At 41.0% G+C, this 23,424-nt stretch overlaps 1 protein-coding gene across 11 annotated transcripts in view; it reads left to right on the plus strand.

Moving 5' to 3' along the window:
* Positions 1–23,424, plus strand: part of CLUAP1 (clusterin associated protein 1) — a 75,383-nt gene that overhangs the window by 38,054 nt on the left and 13,905 nt on the right. For 9 of the 11 annotated variants that reach the window (XM_074919230.1, XM_074919232.1, XM_074919234.1 and 6 more), the window contains 2 exons: positions 8,652–8,724; positions 19,050–19,160. In XM_074919230.1, the coding sequence (XP_074775331.1) occupies positions 8,652–8,724; positions 19,050–19,160 (184 nt within the window). The remainder of the gene's footprint in view (positions 1–8,651; positions 8,725–19,049; positions 19,161–23,424) is intronic. The other 2 variants (XM_074919231.1, XM_074919233.1) reach the window with 1 other exon arrangement.

Here is a 23,424-nt window from a genome sequence, read left to right on the forward strand (position 1 = left end):
ATGAATTCCCATCCCCTTCCACTGACACTGGTAGTGCTAGTATTATGGTAACAATGAATTTCTGGTGAGGATCAGTTAAGTGTATAAAATACTCTCAAATATGCTTTATATGTGTTTCAATAGAAATGATTACTGTAAAATGACTATTAATGATGAGAGCAATGACTGTTTCGGCACATGAAAGCAAGGGAGAAGATGGGACTCATGAGAATAAGGAGGAGACAGATGGTCTTATAATAGGAGCTGCTGATTTTCGATTCATTCAGTGTGTGCTCATCCACTGGAAAGATGACCTCTAAAAAAGTTTAAATGGCCAGTGGTGATGGCTTTCAGACACTCTTCAGACCAAAATGGTAAAGATGTATATAAATGGTTGTAAAAGCTATGTATTTATTAGTATGAACCTTGATGAGGGATCCAGAGAATCTGCTGGAACAAGTTCATGTTTCCTCTTCTGGTGCAGCTCTTCTGGCTCATTTGTTTGAGACTACGTTCTCCAAAGCACTGTACTTCATCTAAGACTGGGGTTTTGGGGGAGTTTGCTGCTTCTGTATTCATAAGAAAGCTCTATCACGGTGATAACACTTCAGAATTACTGAGGTGGCATTATCAGTCAAAGAAGAATAACCTCTAGATGCAAAATCTGTCTCTGTGCCAGAAGGCTAGGGTCCTGCTTTATTGCTGTCTTTAAGTACTTGTAAGCCATCTTGCCTGTGGTTCTACACTGAGTGTGATATACTGAGTACATTGTGTGATATGGAAAGGAATTTTTTAATTTTCAATTTTGGCAACTTTTGTAGGAAAACAAAAGTCCCAGTCAAATTACTATAGACAAGAGATGGGAAACCAAAAGACCCCTCTGGTAATACTGCCAGCTGTGACTTTTGGTTTTGTTTTTTTTACTGAAGTGATTTGCTAGCAATAAATGTTTAAAAGTTTAAGGTTAAAATGAATATTAGTTTATGGAGCATGATCTGTGTTGTTTTATAGGTCAGCAGTTTGTCCTCTGATCCTTAACCATAAACTCTCAAAGGGCTCATCGCTTACCAGAAGGCAATGTTCAGCACATTCAGGCTGCTGCTCTGCAGAAGGAGCAACCCCTCCTCTCCCACCTCCCAGCCTGCCCTTTCTAGAGTGCCTATATCCACCTAGTGCAACCTCCACACATGGAAGCTGTCATTATATTTCTGTAATCCTGATGACATCAAAGCTATGCACCTTTGAATTCCTCCTGGTTTGTTTGCTGTCACGGATGTACTTATGTTCAGGCACTTGAGATGGGATCCTGCTTGTGCTGCCTTCACGAGCAACGTACCACAGCCTCCCCTTCCCTGTTCATGGTGCCCCCATTTCTTGCCAAGCTATCATCATTGTTGTTCCCTGACAGACCCAGTTTGAAGCCCTCCTCGTAGGTTAGAAAGCCTGTTAGCAAAGATTCTTCTGCCCTGCTTTTTCATGGATCTTATCTCTCCCAGTCTTCATTCCTCAACAGACTAAAAAGGAACAAAACCTGTAGCATTGCAGTCACCTTTAGTCAAGCATAACTACAGCCACATTCCAATTCAAATCATAAAACTGAGCATGAATGTAGGGTGAGGTATTTAATAGTAGTTCAGCATGATAGGAAGCATCATCTTCTATTCTTAAAAAACAGCTCCGGGTAGGTGGGTACCTCATGCTATCATGAACTTTAGCTGTGCAACCTCAATGTTGTGTTCACTTACCTTTCTGTTGCACCTAGCAGGCTTCCTCTGATTAAGAGTACTGTCACATTCTCTATTCAGGCACTGCACAATTTCTCCTCCTCCTTATATCTCACCCCAGCTGAATGAGTGGCCACACTCTATTATGAAAAACAAATCCCATTGTGTGCATGTAGCAAGAGCTAATCTCAGCTGCTTTGTTCTATAACAAAACAAGAAACAGCTGCTGAGATTAATAGGCAAGGTGAAGATGAGGTGGTTCAATCCATCATCAAATTGGTTTTCTTTAAGTGTACTACAAAGCAGTAGGATTAGAAAATCACTAGTGAAAAAAACCAAACCAAAACAAACAAACAGAAGGAAACATTGTTTTCCCTTACTAAGATAAAAAGGTTATACATAGAGATGTCTAGAGAGATTTCTGGGATTGGGAGGATGTTTGAGAACAGAAGGAATAGCCTAGGCAGAAACTGAAATGGTAGTATCCAAACAGAAATAAAGTCAGTGAGCTCCAGATGTTGTCCTGTTGTTCTTTCATACTTACCCCTTTCCTATTTTCCCCACTTTTTTCCCTTTTCTTGCTACTTAGTGGTACCCATGTTGTGTGCCAGCTGGCTGCAGGATGTAAATTCTTTGTATTCAGAATCCTCCTGATGTTCCCTCCACAACTTTCCCAACAAAACTTTGAGGTTAACTTTTTTTTTTTTTTTTAAAAAAAGAGATATTTTAAATTACCAAATGCTATATCGCTTCTTTCTGGTTTTGAGTCCTTTTAGACTTGCTGCTTATCAATCTGCAGGGGCAGAGTTGTCTTCAATCTCATGATTTCAGCAACTTTAGTGTTTAAAACAATACTCAGCAGTGTTAGGTATATCATAAAGGTCTGTCAGTCAAGAAATCGTGGCTTATTCAAATCCTGGATCACTCACCTTAAGTCAAACACTAAGTTAGTGGCAGAGCTAGTTGTCTTTGGGTCTGCTGCTGGAGGATATTCTCCATCATGGCATACCCCAAGCAATCCCCTCCACCCCATGCACATAGTTGTGTGTAGTTTGCATGTAGCTGTAATTGCATGCTGTTCAGTAATTCTTTTCTCAAAGAAATTACAAAAAATAGGCAATCGATGAAAAACCATTTCTCAGGCTCTGCTTTTGTATAGCTTTCTGTAAAAAGATTTTTTCCAAGCCGACTCCCATTCATCCTGCTGTGGAAACCCATAATTGACATTTTACTTGTCTGTAGAGCAATAGGTTTGATTATATTAAAATATGCTGCCAGACAGGCATTGTTTTGTTTTATTGAGGTTTTCCAAAGGCTTTCATAATCAGATATGAGATGTAAAGCCATCTGCTTTGCCAGGTAAAGTAGATTGACATACAGAATATCTGTGCTGTGCTCATTCAAACTCCATTCTACAAAAACCACACATTTATCTTTAGTGTATTCAGTGGGCTGTAGAAGGCAAGTAACATTCTTGCTGAGTTGAGTACAGATGATGGTAAACTAAGTGAAATGTGTTTCTTTTAAAAGCCTTTGTTAGTCCTAGTTTGTCAACAAAAGAAGTCTTTATTTCCTGTTCCTATTGACTGTATATAGACTGTGTCACAAGATGAGGTGCCTGCTATGAAAAGCTGGTGACATAACTGGTGACTTAAGGTGAACTGAATCCTTATGCTAAAAGGCCTGGACAAATTACTAGGAATGAAAAATTGTTCTGACTTGATATAAGGAAACTTTTTCACCGTTTGGATAGTCGGGTATCAGAACAGTTGCGCAGACAGGATGATTGGTCTCTCTCGCTGGAGGTTTTTAAGACCCAGCAAGCTCAAGCCCTGAGCACTGTGATCTGATCCTGTTGCTGATCCTGCTTTTGAGCAGGAGGTTGGGCTGGGAACTTCTGAGGGTCCCTGGGAGCCGGGGTTGTTCTGGGAGTCTGAGCATTAGCAGCAAAATCCTGCCTTTGCTGCCTGTTTGACTAGGCTGTATGCTCTGAGGCTAGAAAGTGGTTGATTTGAATAGTCGTTGAATGGCAGATTTACACCTAGAAAAGGCTGCATAATGTATGATACAGAGGAGGAAAAGTCCCATCTCAGCAGAGATCTGTCTGCCTCTGAAGCAGGATTTTCAGCCTCAGTAATCTCTGGTGTCCTGAAAGGCCAGGGAGCCCCCTCTGACCGGGCAGGCTGGCTCTGCTTTTGTGTCAATTGGCAATTTAATTGCGTTAATGTGACACTGTGATTCCACAGTGTATGCTCCCACCTAATTTGGGTAAAGTTTGCTTATAGAGTAAGATACGTGCAGTGTTTGCCTGCAGCATTTCAGTCTTGTTTGTTTACTGGAGAGGCTGAACAGGGTGCTTAAATGTTGGCTCCTGTGCGTACAGCATCCTGGGGCACTCAGGCCGTTCCCTGTGGGTGCTTCACAAGGTCAAGGTCACATCTCTTGTTTTATGGAGCTGTCACTCTGCCGCTCCGCACAGAAAACGTGACTTGCCCTGTGCAGAGTGCTAGTCTCATTAAAGTCCATTGTACGACATTGTGTGTTGAAAGAGCATCCACATGACGGTTGTCACACCCTCAGCTTTTCTCGCTTGCCACATTTCAGAAGCCCTGGGTCACACAGAAGTGGCCAGCCTGAAAGAGAAAAACACCTCTGATTAGCATGGCCTTGCTTTAACTGAGCTGATATAAATGACATCTGTTAAGATAACGTAAAGTGTGGGGAGTGGTGTCTGCAGTGAAGGTGGAAGCAGGTCAAGCCAAAAAATGCAGCCTAATGACTGCAGTCATTAAAAGTAACAAGGAGAGAGAGAAGCTGAAACTGCCGCTGACTCAGCTGTTTAAAGTTGTCATCTTTTTAAACGCAAAATCTTAAACCAACGAAGCTGTTATAATAATTTTTTCACTAATTTAACGGAGCTAAGATTTCTCTGCAGATTCTTTTAAGACAGTATGCAACTTCAAAAAATTGTGTGATAAATTTTGTTTACTTTCTAGATGTATGATCTGCCATCACTTCTGCCCCCTCCTTTAAAGATCTTACTTGTTAAGGACTATAAACAGCACTTAACTGATACTATCCTGTTTCCAACTGGTTTGGGGCTGCCCGTTTGAAACAAGTTTTTGTTGCTGCAGTTTTTGATAAGCTTTTGCAGGGTGTAGTCTGGCAGCACAGCTCAACTGATGGGGTCATGGGCTGCTGTGGAAAGGGATGATGTAGTCTCAGCAGCTCCTTTGGGCTGACAGCAGCATTTGTCCGACCGTGCATTGAGCTATTCAGATATCCAAACCAGTAGAAAATCAACATTATTCTTGCCAGTTAAGTCTCTGGGCTGGCTTACTCTGAGGTCAGCTGAGCTGCTGTCAGTAGCGCAAGTAAGAGGATAGAGGAAGGAGGGGAGAAGTGGCTCATCTGTATGGTTAAACCTTTTTCTTAGACTTCATTTCTCTTGTATTTTAAGTCCATAAAGCAGCACTGAAGCTGAAACAAACAGTGTCTCATCTTCGTACCACTGCTGTTTTTCCCACAGCTGCAACACCCCGTCCTTTGTTGTGCCAGTCAGGAATTTGTGTAACCACATGCTGAACTGCAGTGGAGAATTTGCCTCGCATAATGTTGTTTTGATGGATTAGTTTTCAACAGGTTTCTTTTGTGTCACTGCACAAATGCTTGCACCAGAGCAGAAAAGTGATAAAAAAGAAGGAGCAAGCGGTGCAGGGTGACTGCTTATTTGACTGAATTTGAATTGCCAGATTCAGCTGTCTTACCATGTCCCTGGAATTACAGTACTAGGCAATGATTATATCTGTACCCATTATTTCACTGGTATGTGAACATTTTAGAAACGTTGTCTGGGTTTATGAATTTGTCCCCATGACAATTGGGAAATATTCTTCCTTTTTTCCTCCCTGTAGATTTTCTTTACCATATGTACTGTGTAGGCTGCAACAGCCAGTAGGGTTGAGATTCAGCTGGCTGATTGATCCCCTCACTTACTCCCTTTGTCCCAAAGACATAGCAGTGGGGAGACTGTATTGTAAATGTTTGCTGGGGCAGGGGCAAGACTTCTTTAAATCACTGACTGTCTTTAAATCTTAAGACTGACTGGGAGAAACCAGATAGGGAGGAGGAGGTAGGGGAAGAAGATAACAGGTGTGAGGCTCAGTCAGAAAATGTTGAGACCCACTGTTGCAGAGGGAGGTCTTGGAATGGGCATGTGCTACAGAGACCAAAGGAAACTCTGGTAGCTAGAAACCTCTGAAAATTTTGCCTCCTGTCCACATTCATTTTGACTTTCATCAGTTCTTAAAAAGGCTTTGCCAACACTGGAGGAGATGGAAAATGTTAATCATTGCAGTGGTTACCCTTCTGAGTGGAACTGAGCTGTGCAGTGTGCAGATGTGTTGCTGCTATGTGGAGGTCACTTGTATCATGGACAATAGCACGGACTGAGAGAAGCCAGATAACCTTTGTTGGCCCTCTTACCATAACTGCACCAGCCTCAGCAGCCTTGCATCTTCCCTTTCCTTTAATCTTTGGTCACACTCTTCTGTCCTCACTGTCATTTATTTGTTCCTTACAGAAAGAATTTAATAAAGAAGAGTACTTTCCTAAATAGGGTATTTAAAATGTTCTGAATCTGCATGAAACAAGTTATAAAAATATGCTTGTGTCTTTTCCTTCCTTGTTCTTGCAGATGGAATTAGCGTCTCCCTGCAGAATACATATCCATCACTTCAGAGATTTCAACAGTTTATGTTGTTGGAAGTTACTGCTGGAGTGTTTCATTCAGTATGATTTTGCATCATGACCTTTCAGCTTTATAGCCCTGGAAGGTGTCATGCCTGCTTCAGTTTAGCAGTGTTATTTCTACAGTCCCAAGCAACCATTAGCAGTCTTCCTAGCATCCATGGAGCCACTGTCTGTATTAGTACTGGAGAGGTTGTATGGCAGACAATTTGCATGGCTGTCCGAAGCAGATTTCTGGATCAGAATTTATTCCCTCTGTGGCCTTGAGAGAGTAGCTCAGTGCCTGAGCTATGTTTCTCGCCAGGTATGGGTGATTTATATCACTTCCCTTTACCGCCTGTAAGCATCTTCTCTGCAAGCTTTTTCAGTGTGGATTTCAACTCCCAAGACATAGATGTTTATGCCAAGTTGTGATGCATCGTGCCAGCCAGTCCCCAGGCCTCTGTTTCCAGCATCTTCCTTGTGTGCTGGGTGGGACTTGGTGGTTTGCTGCTGCTTAGAGGTTGGTGGGAGATTTTCCCTTCTCAGCTAGCACCCTATTGCCATAGGTATTGATACACGTTTCCACTTGAAAGTGTAAAAAGGTTCAACCATTTTCAGATGCTTTTCTTATTTTCTTTCCTCTGTCCCATGAATATTCCGAGTCCCAGTTTCGGCAAATCCATTGTAAATGGGCAGATTTGACCATGTCAAAACAACTGGTGGTTTTAATTATAAGCATATTTTGCATGGAAAAATCAAAGACTCAGAAAAATCTTAGTTCAATCCACAGTTAATTAGCTTTCCCATCTACTTATCTTGCTTGACTGGAATTGAAGAGACTAAAATGAGCAAGATTTGTGGCTAAATCCTTCCATCAGTTGTTTGTCATCTTTAGTACTGTAGGTTCTATCTGAATCTGATTGTATGCATTCGTATTTTACCTCCTCTGACATGTTTAGTTTTCTATTAGCCATTAACATTACCCAAATTTAAACTAGATGTCATTAAAGATACATTTTTTTTGTTTGATGCTGCTATTGGAGTAGTAAATCTTGGCTCCTAAAATTCAGTCTCTTGGTATCTTTGCTAGATTTTAGTCCTAACTGGGTAGAGAACTTCATGAACTCAGTGAAACACCTCCTACAATTGCTTTGTGATGTTCAGCAGTCAAATAATCCCTTTAGTCTACCTGCTCTGTGATGTTCTGCAAGTGCACGCATTCTAGAAGATTAAAATTACTCTCATCAGTTACTGTCTACAGAGCCAGCCATGTTTTCTTGCTAATCCATTATGCTGGAATGAGAACGTCTGTCTTAACTGCCACTGCCCTGCTACCATCAGCTTGCTTCTTGCCTTCTGGGCTGTCACATTTCTTCCTCAGCTGGCTGTGCAAGACAGGTTTTAGAAGCCCTCATGGGCCTTTTTGTAACATTTTCTATTATCATTGGCCTTTATTTGAATGGGTTGAGACTTGTGATTTGCTTTTCTTCCTCAGCACAACCACCACTGTTCTACCTACCTTTTTCCATTTGCTCTGAACCATATTTGTCATAACTTCATCATACTGTCATTACAGTAGTGTTTCTTGGCACATATTTATCTGACAACCATATTCAAAAAAGAAAATCACCAAACCACCTTGTGCAGTCTTACTGTCATGGTTCTCCTTTGCACCCAAATATTATAGTATGTAGCTATACTTCTCCAGTATTGATAGGGCTTTTTGCTCCCATTTTGTTTGTGTGCTTGGAAATATGTGAATTTATTCTGGTTTGGTTTGTGTATTATGAAGCTGCAGTCATTTCACAAACCACTTCTGGTGTTTAATGGAATATTGGTTGAAAACAACTACCAAAGACTGCTTTCCAAAGAAGACCACTTCCCTTCTGTAACAGCAGTAATTTTCTGTGGGATGGAGACAAATGAACTCATTTTCAGTGTGGTAAGTGAGGTTTCAGCTGGTGGGAAGGTATGGCTGATTTTCGGTGCACTGTTTTACCTGGTTATATGCTTTATATCCTGACCCTCCTGGGCAAAGTAAGTAGGAGCTCCCATGTTTCAATTAAGACCTTTTTTTCATAAAATATTTTAAATGCTGGAATTTTCTATTCTCATTCTACCTGTGAGTGCTCTTAACTGTTGTTGTGGGACCATCCAATTAGCTACTTGACTGAGCAACGGCAGTTTTTCTAATTCAGTCGTTTTCACCTCTTACAGGAAACGGCAAACATGCTACGTCTTATGCAGAACAGGCTGAAGGAAGAGGAACAGCACCTGCTTAAGAGTGGAAGTAAGTGAGATTTCTTCACCACTTGTACTAGCAGAGAAATTGTTAAGTACTGGCTACTTCATGTATAAATATCTGCTTACAATCATGAAGTGGAGGGTACATGGGATAGATGACAGTCAACGGGTTGTGTTAGAAAACATGGAATTATAATAACTTTAAAAGGACAACAGTGAAATAGGGAACTTAACCTCTGTGAAATGCTCCTCTGCCTTGTAAATTTTACCTGCAGTGCTGAGGGCTGAAAAGAGTCATCCACAAAACATGCTGTGCAATTGCAGTGAGCAGATTTTAGGCTTCATTTTACTATTATCAAAGCCTATATGGGTTCACTGTGGACACAGCACTTGTCCCAGCACTATGGGATTGCTGATGAAAGATTTGTTTGTGAACAAACTTGGTTCGATGATTCCACTCAGCAAAATGCTGGTGTGTAGGTGAGTAGTCTCATTGGTTTGTCGAACTGCTTCACTGCCTCGTATTACAGATGTGTTGGTGTGCCGTGTAAAACTGGAGTGTAATCTCTGTCCTCAGCAGTTAACCTGACACATTGCGTGGCATGGAGTTTGGTTATGTGTTCAGACTAATTCTGTGGTCTGCCTATCAGATTGTAACTTTCACAGATAAAAAATCTCAGCTAGAAATCCTCTTTAATATCACTGCTCTTCAGTGGGTCCACGTTTACCTGCTTGCATTTGCTTGATTTTAGTGTACCTGCAAAATGTGAATGCAATTAAAATTTGGAACTTTTTCTTTTTTTCTAAACTTAGTCTTAATTAATGAGAATTCTAGCTGAGGATCAGAAGGGACTAACAACCTCTGGAGATTTTGTATAAAGCTAACAAACCAGACTTTGCTCCTTTTGAACCAAGCATCAGCAAGAACTTCCTCATTAATTACCCCAGTGAATTTAATATTGCAGTATGTGCATTTTTATATGGTAGTGGAAGAAAATAGAAGGAAAGTTAATTCTCAGGATCAGAGGGAGAGTTCATGAAAGCTGAAATTGAGTAAGGACATAAAAGCTACACTTCACAGTTTGTTTGCTGGCAGAGATTTTCAGTGCAAGCTCATGAAACAGGAAATTCACTTATTTCTGCCATCTTTGATCTCATCATCTTATGTCAGTGCAGTAAAAGCTGAAGAAGTTTTGGCTCAAAAATAGGATTCGTAATATAAATTACAAGAATATGGAATTGTTTCAAGGATTTACTTGAGTGAAAAAGTCCAAGTCCTGCTGACAGTTTCCAGGGCAAATAAGTTCAAGAAAAGAAGAACATCCATCATCAGTAATTAGCTCTGTGAAGTATAATGTGAAAAATTGCTGATCTGTTTTCTCCTTGTCTGTGGAAAACTATTCAGTCATTTTGCATCTCTGAAATAATATGAACCTTGCCTTTTAGTGAGTGATTTAACTGCCACATAACAACATATGATCATGACTTTTAATGACCTAAGAATATTACCATAATACATCTTTATTCAAGTACTTAGTTGTCATAATTCATATTTATTCTAGTGGTAAGAGCACCAGGATCCTGATTTTCAGTGCTGGCTCATTTAGTGACTGTCTGATAACCTTGGAAAATCAAGTAATCTTTGTCAGCTACAGTCTGTCGTTATCTGCATATGGTATGGAAGTCTGCAGAGTTGCAGAGGTGTAACTGAGACAATACATTTGGCTCTCAGAGGCTGTTTCCCCAGTCATGAGCACAGAGCACGGCTTCATTACTGCATGCTGTCAGGTTAATTTATTGAATGTTGTAAAACTCTCTGAGACCACAGTTTGCTAACATGTAATGATCACATACCAGGCTGTGCTTTCCCCTCAGACCAGACCCCACTCTCCTCATTATTAGCTAAATGATGCCCTTCATACAATTCAAAACCAAGAGATTTGCTTTGATAAGAGAATGCAGAGGTTGGTGTCTTAAATGGCACAGTGCCCCGTTAGGGATATATCTACAGAACGGTTTTGTTGCAGAGGTTGGTGTCTTAAATGGCACAGTGCCCCGTTAGGGATATATCTACAGAACGGTTTTGTTGATCTCAGGATCCTAGTCACAGGAAAAATACATTTTTTGCACAAGAGGAAACAAAGAAACCGCAGCAGGATGGCTGCGGTATGGCCTGCCTGAACTCCCCCCAGAGGTTAATAGTGAAATTCACACTTGAAACAGAACACACGATAAGGGATGGAGTTTCTGCTCCTGAGAGCCCAACAACCTTGGTCTGGCAGTTAGTGGTTTTATCAAGGAAGACTGCGAGCACTGTGTGTGTTGTGGGGAAATGGTGTAAAGGGCTACAGGCATGAGGACATAAACCTTCTTTCACCTATGTTTGGAGATTCTGCACGCTACGGCCTCTTTCTAAGACAGGATGTGCCCTGTTAATGAGACAGACACAAGGATGATTAAAGAAGGGCTTTTCTTCACCATCAGAAACATCTTTCTAAAGTAGGTTTTGGGAGGAGAAAATACTTCCTTATTCCACTTGCGTTTTTGAGTAATGCCACACACACGAAGTGTCCTAAGTTTTCTTCCATCTTAAGTTTGTCAAAAAATGTAGGACTTTGTTGTCTGGGCCTCCAACCCAACGAATACATTGTGCCTGCTCACAGGAGCATTAAAGTAGACCCTGTTCTGACTTGGCCTTGCTCATGCAACAGGCTCTGGAGACAAAGGGATTAGATTCTTCCCCTTGCAGCTCCGCTCAGTGGAAGGTGGGCAGGCTGGCCTAGAGTCTCTCAGTATCCTAAGACTCTCTGTCTGAATCTTGAAGGTCCAGAGTGGTGGAGTGAGCTTTGTTTGAATGTATTCATTCCTTTCCTACACAGAGGGGTAGGACCGAGCCAGCGCCTCCTGCAAGGAAAAGGGAAGGTTCTCTAACTCTCATTACACTTTGCCCCTGTGAGCTGCAAAACACTTAATGAGGCTCTTTAACAGCATAGGCTGGAATCTGGTGATAAATTTGTTACCATTAACTGATAAAAGTCATCATCTGTTCTGCCCTTGTAAGCACTCTTACCTTTGCGTACATTCGGAATTGATTCAGTTGTCTCATTGTCTGGATCCTTTGACCTTATCTCCCGGTAATTTAGTAAGAAAGGTTGCAAATTAACAGTTCATTTCTCAGCAGCAGAAGTTGCAGGAATTCTGAACAGCTCTCAGTTGAGTTTCAGGCTGAACTAACGCCAGAGAAACCTAAATCATATTTCTTGTAAAGAAGAGCTATGGAATGTAGGTTGAATTGTGCAGGTCTGTGTTAAGAATATAGAAAGCCCATGGATATGTCATGGTATTCACATGAAATGTGAAAGAAAGTGTAGAAGTTATGATTCAGAAACAGCCTGGTTCTTTTTGTTCTTTTGCTAGAATACGTGGCAAATCATGTTTTATTTCTGACAGCATCTCCATAAAACCTCTGCACTAACAAAAAAAAAGAAAAGCTAACGTGAAGTTATATGAAAAACTGTTCTTAAATTACATAAAGATGTTGAACTCCAGATACAGATCAGGCTTTGAGTATTATTTGCATGATAAAAATATACATGATGAAGTATTTACAGCAGTACAGAAGTGTTTTTTGTGATAAATGGTAAGTAAACGGCTGTTGTTTTTGTATTCTTTATTTCACATAAGATGCTCTTAAAGAAACCAGTATATGATGAGGTTTCATACAGTGTGCTGCCCTTCTGCCGCATCCAGCTGGTGCAAAGTAACAAATGCCAACTGACTGAAGGTTAGGGCTTGGTTTCCTTGTGGTTAATGGCAGAGAGTCTCTTAAAACATTATATGAGATGCTACTGGGATGAGCACTGTGAAGGCTGTTGATAGAACTATTGTCAGGTGTAGACACGTGAAGAGTTGTTCTGATAATGGTTTGGTATGAGAGGAGAGGGCTAAGGAAGGTCATTGACCACAACAGAAATTCAAGATGTGTTTTCAGGTTCATCCAAGGTTGAAAAAGCATTTGCTGAGCAAAAAGTAACAAGTAGAAATGTTTCTAGACTGAAATACATTTTTTCAGACTAATCAGCTTACTGATTTACAGATCTTTTTTGCCCAGTTTTTTACACACTTTTCCACATGCGTTTTCTTGCATTCTTTCTTTTTAAGATTTTTTTTGTCAATTTAAAAGCAGACTATATAAATTATAGGTAAAAAAAAAAAGTAAAATATTTTGTTTTGAAAATATAAAAATAAACCCTTCAAATTTTTCAAAATATTTCCTATATTTCTTTTGAGCAACACTATGCCCAGGTTTGATTTCAGTTTGAAAAAGTATTTGATGTAAAACTGCATTTTTCATTGACTGTACCACTCTCTGGTGTGCCACCCCAGTCAGGCCCCCCTGCATATGCTTGCTTGGTCTGTAAAATGAATAAACACCCCTGTTACACTGTATTTTGAAATTTGCACTATAAAATTTTCAGCAATAGCAACAGGATTAACTGATGCTCCTGGAGAGCTTCAGTTCTGCTTAGTACACAACCAAAGTGTTTCCTTGGCCAGTTCTTGTTGCCAAGCTAACTCTTTCTTTTCTGACAGCCAAGCAAAATGTGCTTAGCTCTATCGTCTTGCTCAATTAAACAGAGCAAATAGATGTTGTGCTTTGGATAGCAAATCACATGACGCTATTGCAGTTTGGTGCTGCACTGAATCTCTTGTGCCCTTTCTAGTCCAGAATGGATGCTTTAAAATCTGACAGCAGATAAACAAAAAGGCCCATTGCAACAGTTGCGGCATTTGAAGTGTAGCAGTGAGTTACTGGGCAATTCCCACGAGGGCGAGATACATGGGTGATATTGCACTGTCACCAGCAGGGTGCTCAGACCATCCATCTTCTTGTAACAGACACTTGGAACTTGTCCACAATAGTCTTATGTTTTGCTTGTTAAATAATTGCAAATTCATGTTCTAATTTAATAGTACTTTGATGGATTCTTGGCTTTTAAGATCATTAGAAATAGTTATGGTCACCAAGTATGACCTCCCTATAAAATGGGCCAAAAAAATAGCTTCGGTAGTTATTCCTGTGCCAAGACTACAAATCCCAGTTTAAATGGAGCTTGTCATTGAGAGTTATTCTTAATTATTTCAAGTGACAAAGACCCATTGCTTCCCTGGGCAGCGGTTAATCATCCTTACTGTTAAAAATGGGATTCTGGATACTGTTGCAATAGACAAGTTTAAAATGACCAAGTGAGGTAAGAAAGTGCACTTAGACCTACTTCTGCAACCTGCTGCTTGCTGGTATGTTACTGCCCAGTTCTAGTATACGCAGGTCTGGACATCCAAACTTTCTGCTGAAGTTAGGAGGAGCCACAGGTGTCTGGACCTTGATCAGTAGGTCTCAGTACCAGGATGAATTTTTCTTAGAGGTCAGATAAAGAATCTCAGTTTTGTGCTAAGGACAAAGGGTGTTCCCTACTGAAATGTATCTATGGAAGCCTGCCTTTCTGTTCAAACTGTAGAGCTGCGAATATATAAGTGTTGAGGCTGATATACAGCCTGATGCTCTTGAGTTTGGTGAGACAAGAGCATGGATTTGCTACAACCAAGGCTTTCAAGTGGGCACTGAACTTCACTCTCCCTTTGGTCACATTAAAATCCCAATCCACAACCTTTTTTTTTCCTGGTCTAAAATTTCATGCTATTTATTAAACAGATTTTATTTTGGATCAAGTGGCTGTTGGTTGCCCACCTGATTTTTCTCATGTTTTTTTCACCAAAATCAACATCGTGCTGAATCCAGTAATTGCTGTGGAGCCAGTGCCGGTGTTATCAAAGCAGCGATTTTTATTATGAAATTGAACATGCTAAACAACACTTGCATCTAATTCTAAAGTGTATCAATAAACGGTGTCCTTTGTGCTCATTATCTTCACCACAGTACCTGCTTATTTTACAGTTGGATACGTTTACTTGAATATTTATGCAAACTAACAAATCTGTAATGAAATCACTGGTAAGTTATTAAATCATGCTGGTTTTCCTTCAAGCGTTGCAAATTACCAAAAATTAAATCATTTAAATATAGTATTATCGGTCCAGGTATCTGCTCTGGCTTTTTCTGGAAAGAGTAGGTGTGCTTTGGAACAAATAACACATCTTTTGAGAGCAGTGGTTTTCAGTTGTAACCAGGAGGTACTTTTTTGTGGCTCAACTGCCTTAAGTGAAACGAATTTATTTGACTGAAACCCACCTTTATGAAATGGAAATGTTGAAATGTAAGGCGAGGGGAGTTTAAAATCCCAGTATATTCTCTCTCAGGTAGTCTGATATTTTGCCAGTATTCTCCATGTAGTAGAGTAAGTCCCAGCGGTGGGGAAATAGGCCAAACACAGTTTATGGAGTTGTTCTGCTGATTATCTTTTCATAGTAAAAATATAGGAGCTTGTTAGAATACCAGCCTTAAGTTCCAGTAAGCTGCCAGCATTGGCCTGAATTTGGGCACATGGATTGCTGAATAGCAGCTTGTTGTGAAAAATCAAATAATCTTCACATAAACCCATGCAAATCTCATAAGCCAGCTCCATTAGAATGTGTTCTGTACTCCGTGTACTAGTACGTGGGAATTTGTAGTAGTATGCTTTATTATCTTTGTTGCGTTATGCTGATACTAAGAAAAATCTAGGTTTTCTCCATAAAGAACGTTCCTTCTCTCCCTGGAATTGATGCATTGCAATTTCTGTTATGCAGTATTACACAGATGTGGTTGTGACTTCTCCTAGGGCAACAAGTGGTTTCTTTCTATATGTTGTTAAATGAAACTTTCTGAATTGTCACCTTTTTATGAATACCAAGAATGTTTTGTTGAAAATGGGCATGTAAAATGAGGGATGTAGGGTGGTGGAACCCTGTTAGTGCTTTAGCTAGGATGGGTCACACACAGCATTGAACTAGTCTGCCATTTAATCCTGATAAGAAGCCTGTACTCAGTTTATCTTTATTTTGTGTATTTAAATAAATTTTCATCAATATGCTCTGCTTCTGTGTCCCTGAGATTTTGGCTCAGCATGATTCTGCTGAGCTGATTATAACTAAGATTGTGTACTGGATAGATCCGGGCTTGGTGATAGCAGCCATTGAGCTGGGTTAGAACAATACATTCACTATTTTGCAAGTGAAAATGCTTGAAGTCTTTCCAGGTGGTGGGAAGAAGACTTGGAGGCAGAAATTTTACTGTTGCTGAATTTACATTTGCAGCTGCCACTTTTCTCACCCTCCAGCATACGTTCACTGTCATTCCTATGGTGTTGTTCCTGTGTTGTTGTTGCATGCTTTGTGTTGAGGTAGGTGCATCAGAATTCCAGCTAGTCTGTTCAAAGAAAATCCAAACTCTTACCATAGATTCATAACAATATTTGTTTCAGAGTCACAAGTCTGTAGGAAAAGTGGTGAACTGTGCTTATATGCTGATAATTCACCACTTGAATCTTCATTTGTATTGAAAGGTAATCCAGGATTTTTAAAGGCATAAATGAAAGCTGGGCGTGCAGTTGCTGCTGGCTTGCCTTGTTGGGCATGCTTTTTCTGGGGCTTGCCAGAGGTATTCTGCAGCATCCACATGTGGGCTGAACAGCAGAAAACTGCAACTTCATCACTGACAGACGAGAGTTAAAACATCTGAGTTAGTGGGGGAGAATGATAAAAGAAATAATGTGAGAAAGAGGAGATTGAGAATAGCAGAGAACCTGAAAGAAAGAAGAAAAGAGCTGGGTGAGGGGGGAAAAAAAGCTCTTTAAACCATTTCCTTTCATAAAGCAGCAGCTTGGGGCCCTCCAGCTACTGATTCTCTCTCCACAGTAGTTACCACTTCTATTGCAAGGCACTTATTCACCGTGGGGTCTTCCTGCAAGTCCCACTTTCCAACAGAAAGATACGATAGGGAATTATATGATGAAATGAGCTTACTTTTTTGCAAGTTGAAGTAAGTCAGAAATGGCTGGAGTGCCCAGGAGTGCACTACAGGGAGGTGGAAGGGTTCACCTCAGGAGAGCATTGAGCCATCAGTGTGGGTAGTTTGAAAGAGCACTTCAGTGTACAGCAGAAGGAAGTTGGCAGATTCATTCCTGTTTATTCTTGTCTTTTTACCGCTGCTTTGTCCCAGGGGAAGTATATTTTACATGTTATATCTGAGAGTCTGTTACCACAAAAGATTTTTTTTTTTTTTTAAAAAAAGGTTTCCAGATAAGTGAAATGTAAAATTTAAGCCCCATGCTGTTACAGTTGTGCCCCCAACCAGAGCAGAATCACATCACTGTGTCTCTGCTCCAAGTCCTGTCCCCAAAGTGGTGTTAGCTGGGTTTGCCACTTTGGGTTGTCAGCAGAGAGCACTGGCTCCATTAGTCCCCATCTCAGCTGGCAGCTCATGCTCAGGAGATCCCAGCAAGAAGCAGAAAGTACTAATGAGGATGAAATTGAAATGATTTGGCAAAGGAATCATAAGGGCTCTCTGCAACATCCTCAGTTCTAGCCAGTGGTGCTGTGTAACAGGACAAGTACAAATGACAAAACCTGAAAGGGAGGAATTGCTGCTCAAAATAGCAAGAAAAAAAGGAAGGGGAAAAAACCCCACACAAAATAAGAACAAGGACATTTTAGTAGTAGCAATGAGAGCCATCGCAGATGAGATAGTCTCGTTCTTTAACATACAAAGCACAAACCTGAATCCTTTATTTAGGCTCCACATGGCTCTTCCCAGGGAGTTTGCCTGGGCAAGGGCTGAACAGAACCTCGCTTTCCTGAATACCAGGTGAACAGAAACAGTATTCAGGTCACACAGCAGGGAGCGATGCCTTCACTTGCCAAAGAGGAAGGTGCAGCACAAACAGAAATTGTAGCTAACATTGCTGGAGCCTCGTAGTCTTACCAGGGTATCAATACATCCCTTGCCATTATGTTTTGTCATTAACTTCATATTGCAATGAAAAAGATCATGGAAAAATATCTAATATTTGTGTATTGTCCAATAATTAAATATTGCAAAGATGTGTCAGCTCATTACTAATCATAATTAAAGTAGTTATTTTTATTTTCAGCTCAGACGTGTGTGTAATTAAATGTACCTGGGAAAGAATTGCCTCTTTTCTCTAAATAATTAACAGCTATTGTTGCTGGGCTGGGTGCTTACCTCAGACGGGGTCCTGTTGGGTTTGTCACAGCACTGCTAATTCCATAAGCTCCTGTGGGCAGGCCACCACTCAGCATCAGCTCTGAGCTGTAGGATCAGCTGGTGCCGGGGGGCTCCTCTCTACACGGGTGAGAAGAGCCCCATCAGATGACAGGAGCTGTGGACCTGGCTCATTGAATGTTTGAAGAGAGAAGTAAATAATCACAAGTGGGCAGTAGCTGGAAAGCTCAGCTTGATCTTAGCGAGCCAAGAAGCTTGCACAAGCAGGCTGACATGAACAATGAGAGAGGGGAGAAGTTCATGGGACAGAAGGAGACTTACATGGAGCAGAGCCTGCTCCAAACTTCCTGCACACTTCTGCACCAACTTCCCACCCGCTCTTTTACTTCAGAATAGGCTCAGAGGAGAATCAGTTTGGATGAGCCTCAAGGCAGGACTTGTACAGCTGACATGGTCAACAGTCTGCCCTTTTCTTTTCAGGCACTTTTAAGTATCTGAAGATTTTTGTCATCCTTTTAAACATCTGAAGGACAATTTAAGTCCTTTAGGTTTGTTCCAGTTCAGTGATGGGGATCTGGGAGTAAGGGACTAAATAAGCTTTAGTTTGGATAGGAAGATGAAAATGAAGGCAGATTGTGAAAATATTTGAAGAAGTTCCTGCATCTTGGGAAGCTTTCCTGTCTCTCCAGGCATCTTGGGTTTGGCTGTAACAGCTTTTCTGGGGATCTCACACTGTGCTTTTCCAACCTATGATTAAATGAAAGGCAGGGGTCTAAGGGGACAGTTTTTGATATTGCTAATGTCAGGGTAAAAGACTGGAAGATGTATTAATAAGCCCACACTTTCCAAACACTTGTAAAATACTTTTATCTTTAAATCAGTTGCTGAAATAGCACCTTCTGACTGTAAGTATGCTTCATACTCAAAGAATGTATTTAGAACAGCACTTTTATGGTACAATCTGAGGATTGTCTCAAAACAGTTGTAATGTATGCTTCTTTGGCACTTACATGTAGAAGGATGCCTTCCTTAGGACGTGGATGTTGGCTATTTCCCTGTGCCTGTCAGCTGAGCCAATGCAAGTGCATTTTTAATTGATCTTGGACTTGAACAAGCATCTCTTGAATCCAGCTGCTCTTCTGAGTTGTAGGTCGGTTTGAGTGATACTTATCAACTGTTTTTGTTTTAAGCAGATAAGGATGATTCCGACATAGAGATTCAAGAGGATGAAGGATCCGATAGTGAAGTGGAAGACAGGCAGATCATGAAGCAGCGCACCACCACGGAAACATTACTGCAAGGTATCTTAACCTTTCCTTAGTTGCCTTTATTCAGAAGAATATGCTGGAATTATCTGAGTAACTTTAAATGTAAGAAGACCCTGTTATCGTTCAGGGACTTTGGCACTGCTCAGTTCTCATGAGCTGTAAGAGGACAGTGTCTTGTGGAAAAAACTTAGCGGTTTCAGGGGAGAAAATGAAGGATTATTTACTGAAAAATGTACTGTGTGAGAAAAATCCTTCCTTGGTATTGCCTTACAGATTCTTGAAGTAGCTTTATACAAAGCCTTAGAAAAGTAATACTGTTCCTCATTGCAAAGCATTTCTTTCCATTTAGCTGTTGACACTCATTCTAGTAGAGTTTTATTCAAAAGGAGACCTTTAGCAAGTCCGTAAAGCCACCTGCACTGACACAGTCATGGGTGCAACACACCTGAGTTATTTCTTTCAAGGAAGGACTTCTGGCTTCTGCTGCTGTTTACATGGAGTGGAACCACAGCCTCTGGCTGCTGATTCCACTAGGGTCTTCGTCAGAAACAACTCAGAGAAATTACTGTCTGAACATCTGTGTTTCACTTAGGCAGAAAAATAAATGTTCTGCTTAATCTATAGTCAAGCAAAATGAAACCAGGAGACGGGTTAGTTCTCCTTAGCGTTCTTGTGATGAGTGATTCTGACCGTCAGCAAAAGCCTCTCTGGGATCTGGTTGAAGTGCCTGTGTGGGTAATTTCATGTGCCACTACTTCTGCTGGAACCTGTTGCTTAGATAAACTGCAAATCGGTGTTTTTTCTGTGTTGAATTCTGCTCTCCCCTCTCTGACTGAGAAGCTGAAGTTCTCAAGTAAATATAATTCAAGCATTTTTATCCTCAGTTCCCCTGCGTTTCATAAAACTTGAAAATTCTTGGTAAGTGCTAGAAACACTAATATTCACTAAGGATTTTTACATTGCCATTTTTCAAGGAAAAGTTTGATCACAGTTTTTAGAGCTTTGGAAGTGACTGTGTAACTGTTAGTGATGCGTCATCTCAGAGGGCAACTGTAACCTACCAGTATGGGTACTGGTTGCAGTCAGAGTCAGCTCTTAATACCAATTTTTGGAACAAAAAGCTTTATTATAAAAGTTGTAGATTTTGTTGCAAGTAGAATTTTTTCTAGGAAGAGCTTTGTTGTCATTAATTACAGTTACTGGAGACTCAGCACTAGCTTGTCAGACTTAAAGCAAGCAGTTCAAATCCCTGAGATGTTTTCTCTGCTATGCTGTTCAGTTTGCTTTCTATGCTTTTGTAAATCCCTTCACAGTGTTTAGTAAATTGCTTCTGGCAGATAATTATCCTCTGATTTTTGCATACTCTGAGCATGGCAATTGCTGACTACACAGTCACTGTCCCAGTCTTTACTCTGGTTATATCTGTATAAGTTGGAAGCCTCCCTTAGCTCTCTGTCCTCTCTTTGCATCTCACCTGCTGTGAACTACTGAAGCAGCTCCAGGTATGTCAAATGGCTCCTGAGATGCTTTTCCTAAAGGTCCTCCAGGAGGAGTAAGGTTGTATTCCCCCATTCTAACTCACAACACTTCAGTCCTACAGTGCTCCAGTGCAATCTCTGCTGGCAGAGATGGATACAAACATTGTTAGATTCTTAAGGGAAGGATTGCTGGCTCACTTTTCTGCTTTGCTGAAGTTACTTATCATCATCTTGGGCAAGTTGCCCAGTTGCTGTAGCTACGCTGTGAGATTAACAGTGGGATCTCTGTCCATACCACTGGCTTTGGTTCAAAATGTCTGCACTTTTTGCTTTGGAAAACTCAACCTTGGGATATCTCTGCTGCTGATGTTAGAGTGAGTTTGCTTAGTCTTGCCCCCGCTCTTATCCGTCAGAAGATAGAAACAAACGCTGGGAATGCATCAAGACACACCAGTCAGGCCAGAGCTTTCCTTTGGGAGCTCCAGCCTGACCCAGAGTGCACACTTACATGACAGGCAGTTCTAGACTTGAGCACAGCTCAGATCTGCACTTCTCCATCTGCCCCTTTGGCCCAGGTCCCTCATCGACAGAGGGGTTATATGTTTGACTGTGTGACCCTCACCAACTGAAGAACTGGAGGTATGTTAAGACTTGAGTTTAATGTCAGGTGTGTCAGCTGCTTTAGAAAAATCAGGCCTGAACATTTGTCAATATGTACAGCAAGAATCTGTACATGTTCTTCATCACAGGTAGTTTGCATTTAAAATACGCTTAATTATTAAGGTAGCATAACAAGAACATTATTTGTATTATTTACTGGTTTTTTTCCTTGATTCAACTGAAGGTATTTGAACCTTTTTGTCTTCTTACGTGGCAGTGCTTCTGAACCGTGTTAGCTCTCAGACTAAGGATAAATGGTCTGCTGTGGTTGGTTCCTGTAGTTGCTATGATTTGATTTTACATCTCTAGTTTCCAGGTCATTAATACTGTAAGATAAGACTTCCTCCCTCTGTCTGTAATAAGTGGGCAGGTGTTCCAGTGTGTTTTGCTATTATAGAGGCAAGATTCTAAGGGAGACATAATCTCTCTTATTAGGCCACTTGGTATAATTGAGAAAACTCAACACTTTCCCCCTCACCCTCAAGAGTCCTTTCATTAGGTTGGTCTAGATGCAGCAAAATTCAAACTAAATGCAGCTTTGAAAATGTTGCTCCTGGTTTTATTTTTTTTAGCCAATTAGAAGACTTGAGGGTATAGGATTTAGTCTCCCATGGAGCAGAAAAGAGTGTTAGCTGCGGGAGACATGGCAGGCTGCTAGCTCCTGTGGTACAGAGAGAAAATTGAACCCTTATTTCACCTGTACAAAAAGGAATAGACAGGAGCAGGTAAAGGAGGGATCTGTAATGTGCTATGGAGCTTTGTCTCTTTTTGAGTTCAATGGCTGTGATTCAATGGTACAGCAAACCCAGTTTTAGGAAGCCAGGACATCTTCTGTACAAGGAGGGGAGCAGGCATGGGTGTGCAAATAAATGGCTAGGAAGATAGTTGCCAAACAGAGATGCTGGCAATCTGGGTTTGTGAAACTACAACCTGTTTTGTTATCACAAAATCACAATTGCAGGCAAGTCTCCTCCTTGATGGGACTTATTATAATAAACCCATGTGTCACTAATCATTTGCTTTTGTAAGTAAAATAATACATTGGTTTATCATCTGTAACTTTTAATTTGACAATTGTCAATGTGAATAAAAATTCATATCCATTTTTATTCTGTCTGGCAATAGATAAGCGAGGTTGTTACACAAATGAAAGAGATGCATGGACTTCCCTGAGGTCAAACCATGAGTTAGTGATGGCATTTGGAGTAAGACTCTGTTTTGTCTGAGAACCAAAGAAAAAGAAATTCTTGCCATGTTGAAGGTCTTAACTGTCCACAGTGTAGAAAAACCTCTTGCCTGAAACAGGCCATAAACCAGCAGCTTGCAGCAGGGTGGTTGGTCATGTGTGGATGGGGTGAACATCAGGGTGAAGAATGCAAAGCCTTGTCCTGGGAATGTAGGAGCTGCCATGCCAGGTCAGGTGTGAGGTCTGTCTAGCCTGGCCTTCTGTCTCCAGCACTGGCTGAAAGAACTGCCTGGGGAAGAGTGTAGGAACTTCCCTCAGGTTCCCTCTCACTCTCAAACTGCCTCAACCCTCATCAGGATTTCCTGAGCTGGATGTGATTTTCACAAATGTAGTCTAACCCTCAGTAGATGTTTGGGGTTTTTTCTAAGAACCTTTGCAGTTTCCCCTTGAACTAAAGTGGATTTTTTTTTATCCACGCTATCAAAAGGAGCAGATTTTGAAGCGATGTTGTGATTACATGTGCAGATCCATCTTTCCAGTCTCATTTGGACCAGAGTTCTGAAATGCATTTTGGCATCATGAGCAAGCTCAGGATCTCTCCTCTTCCCAGTGGTAGCACTGGCTGACTGGGTAGGCCATGGCAGACTGGCACACTCTGTGCTTGGAGCAGGGTAGGCAGTGGAAATGCTGCTGAATGAAGCAGAAATGATCCGTGCTTGCGGAAGTGTGGAACTGTGCCTGTCTATAGTAAATCACCCTCTACTCCCCACTGCCAGGCTCTTTCAGCTCCTGTAAACCAATTATCCAAATATTTTAGCTCATACATTTCCTTTTATAATGTTGGTGTTAAGGGGCGGTTTTGTCCTGTTCAGACCACAGAGACCATTTTATGACCAGGACAGTAACGACTTCAGCCCCATTTGGTCTTTATTGTAAGAAGACAGCTTTGTAAAACTCCCAACGTTTTTCAGCA

This window comes from Athene noctua, chromosome 15 (assembly GCF_965140245.1).
Source record: "Athene noctua chromosome 15, bAthNoc1.hap1.1, whole genome shotgun sequence".
Lineage (NCBI taxonomy): Eukaryota > Metazoa > Chordata > Aves > Strigiformes > Strigidae > Athene > Athene noctua.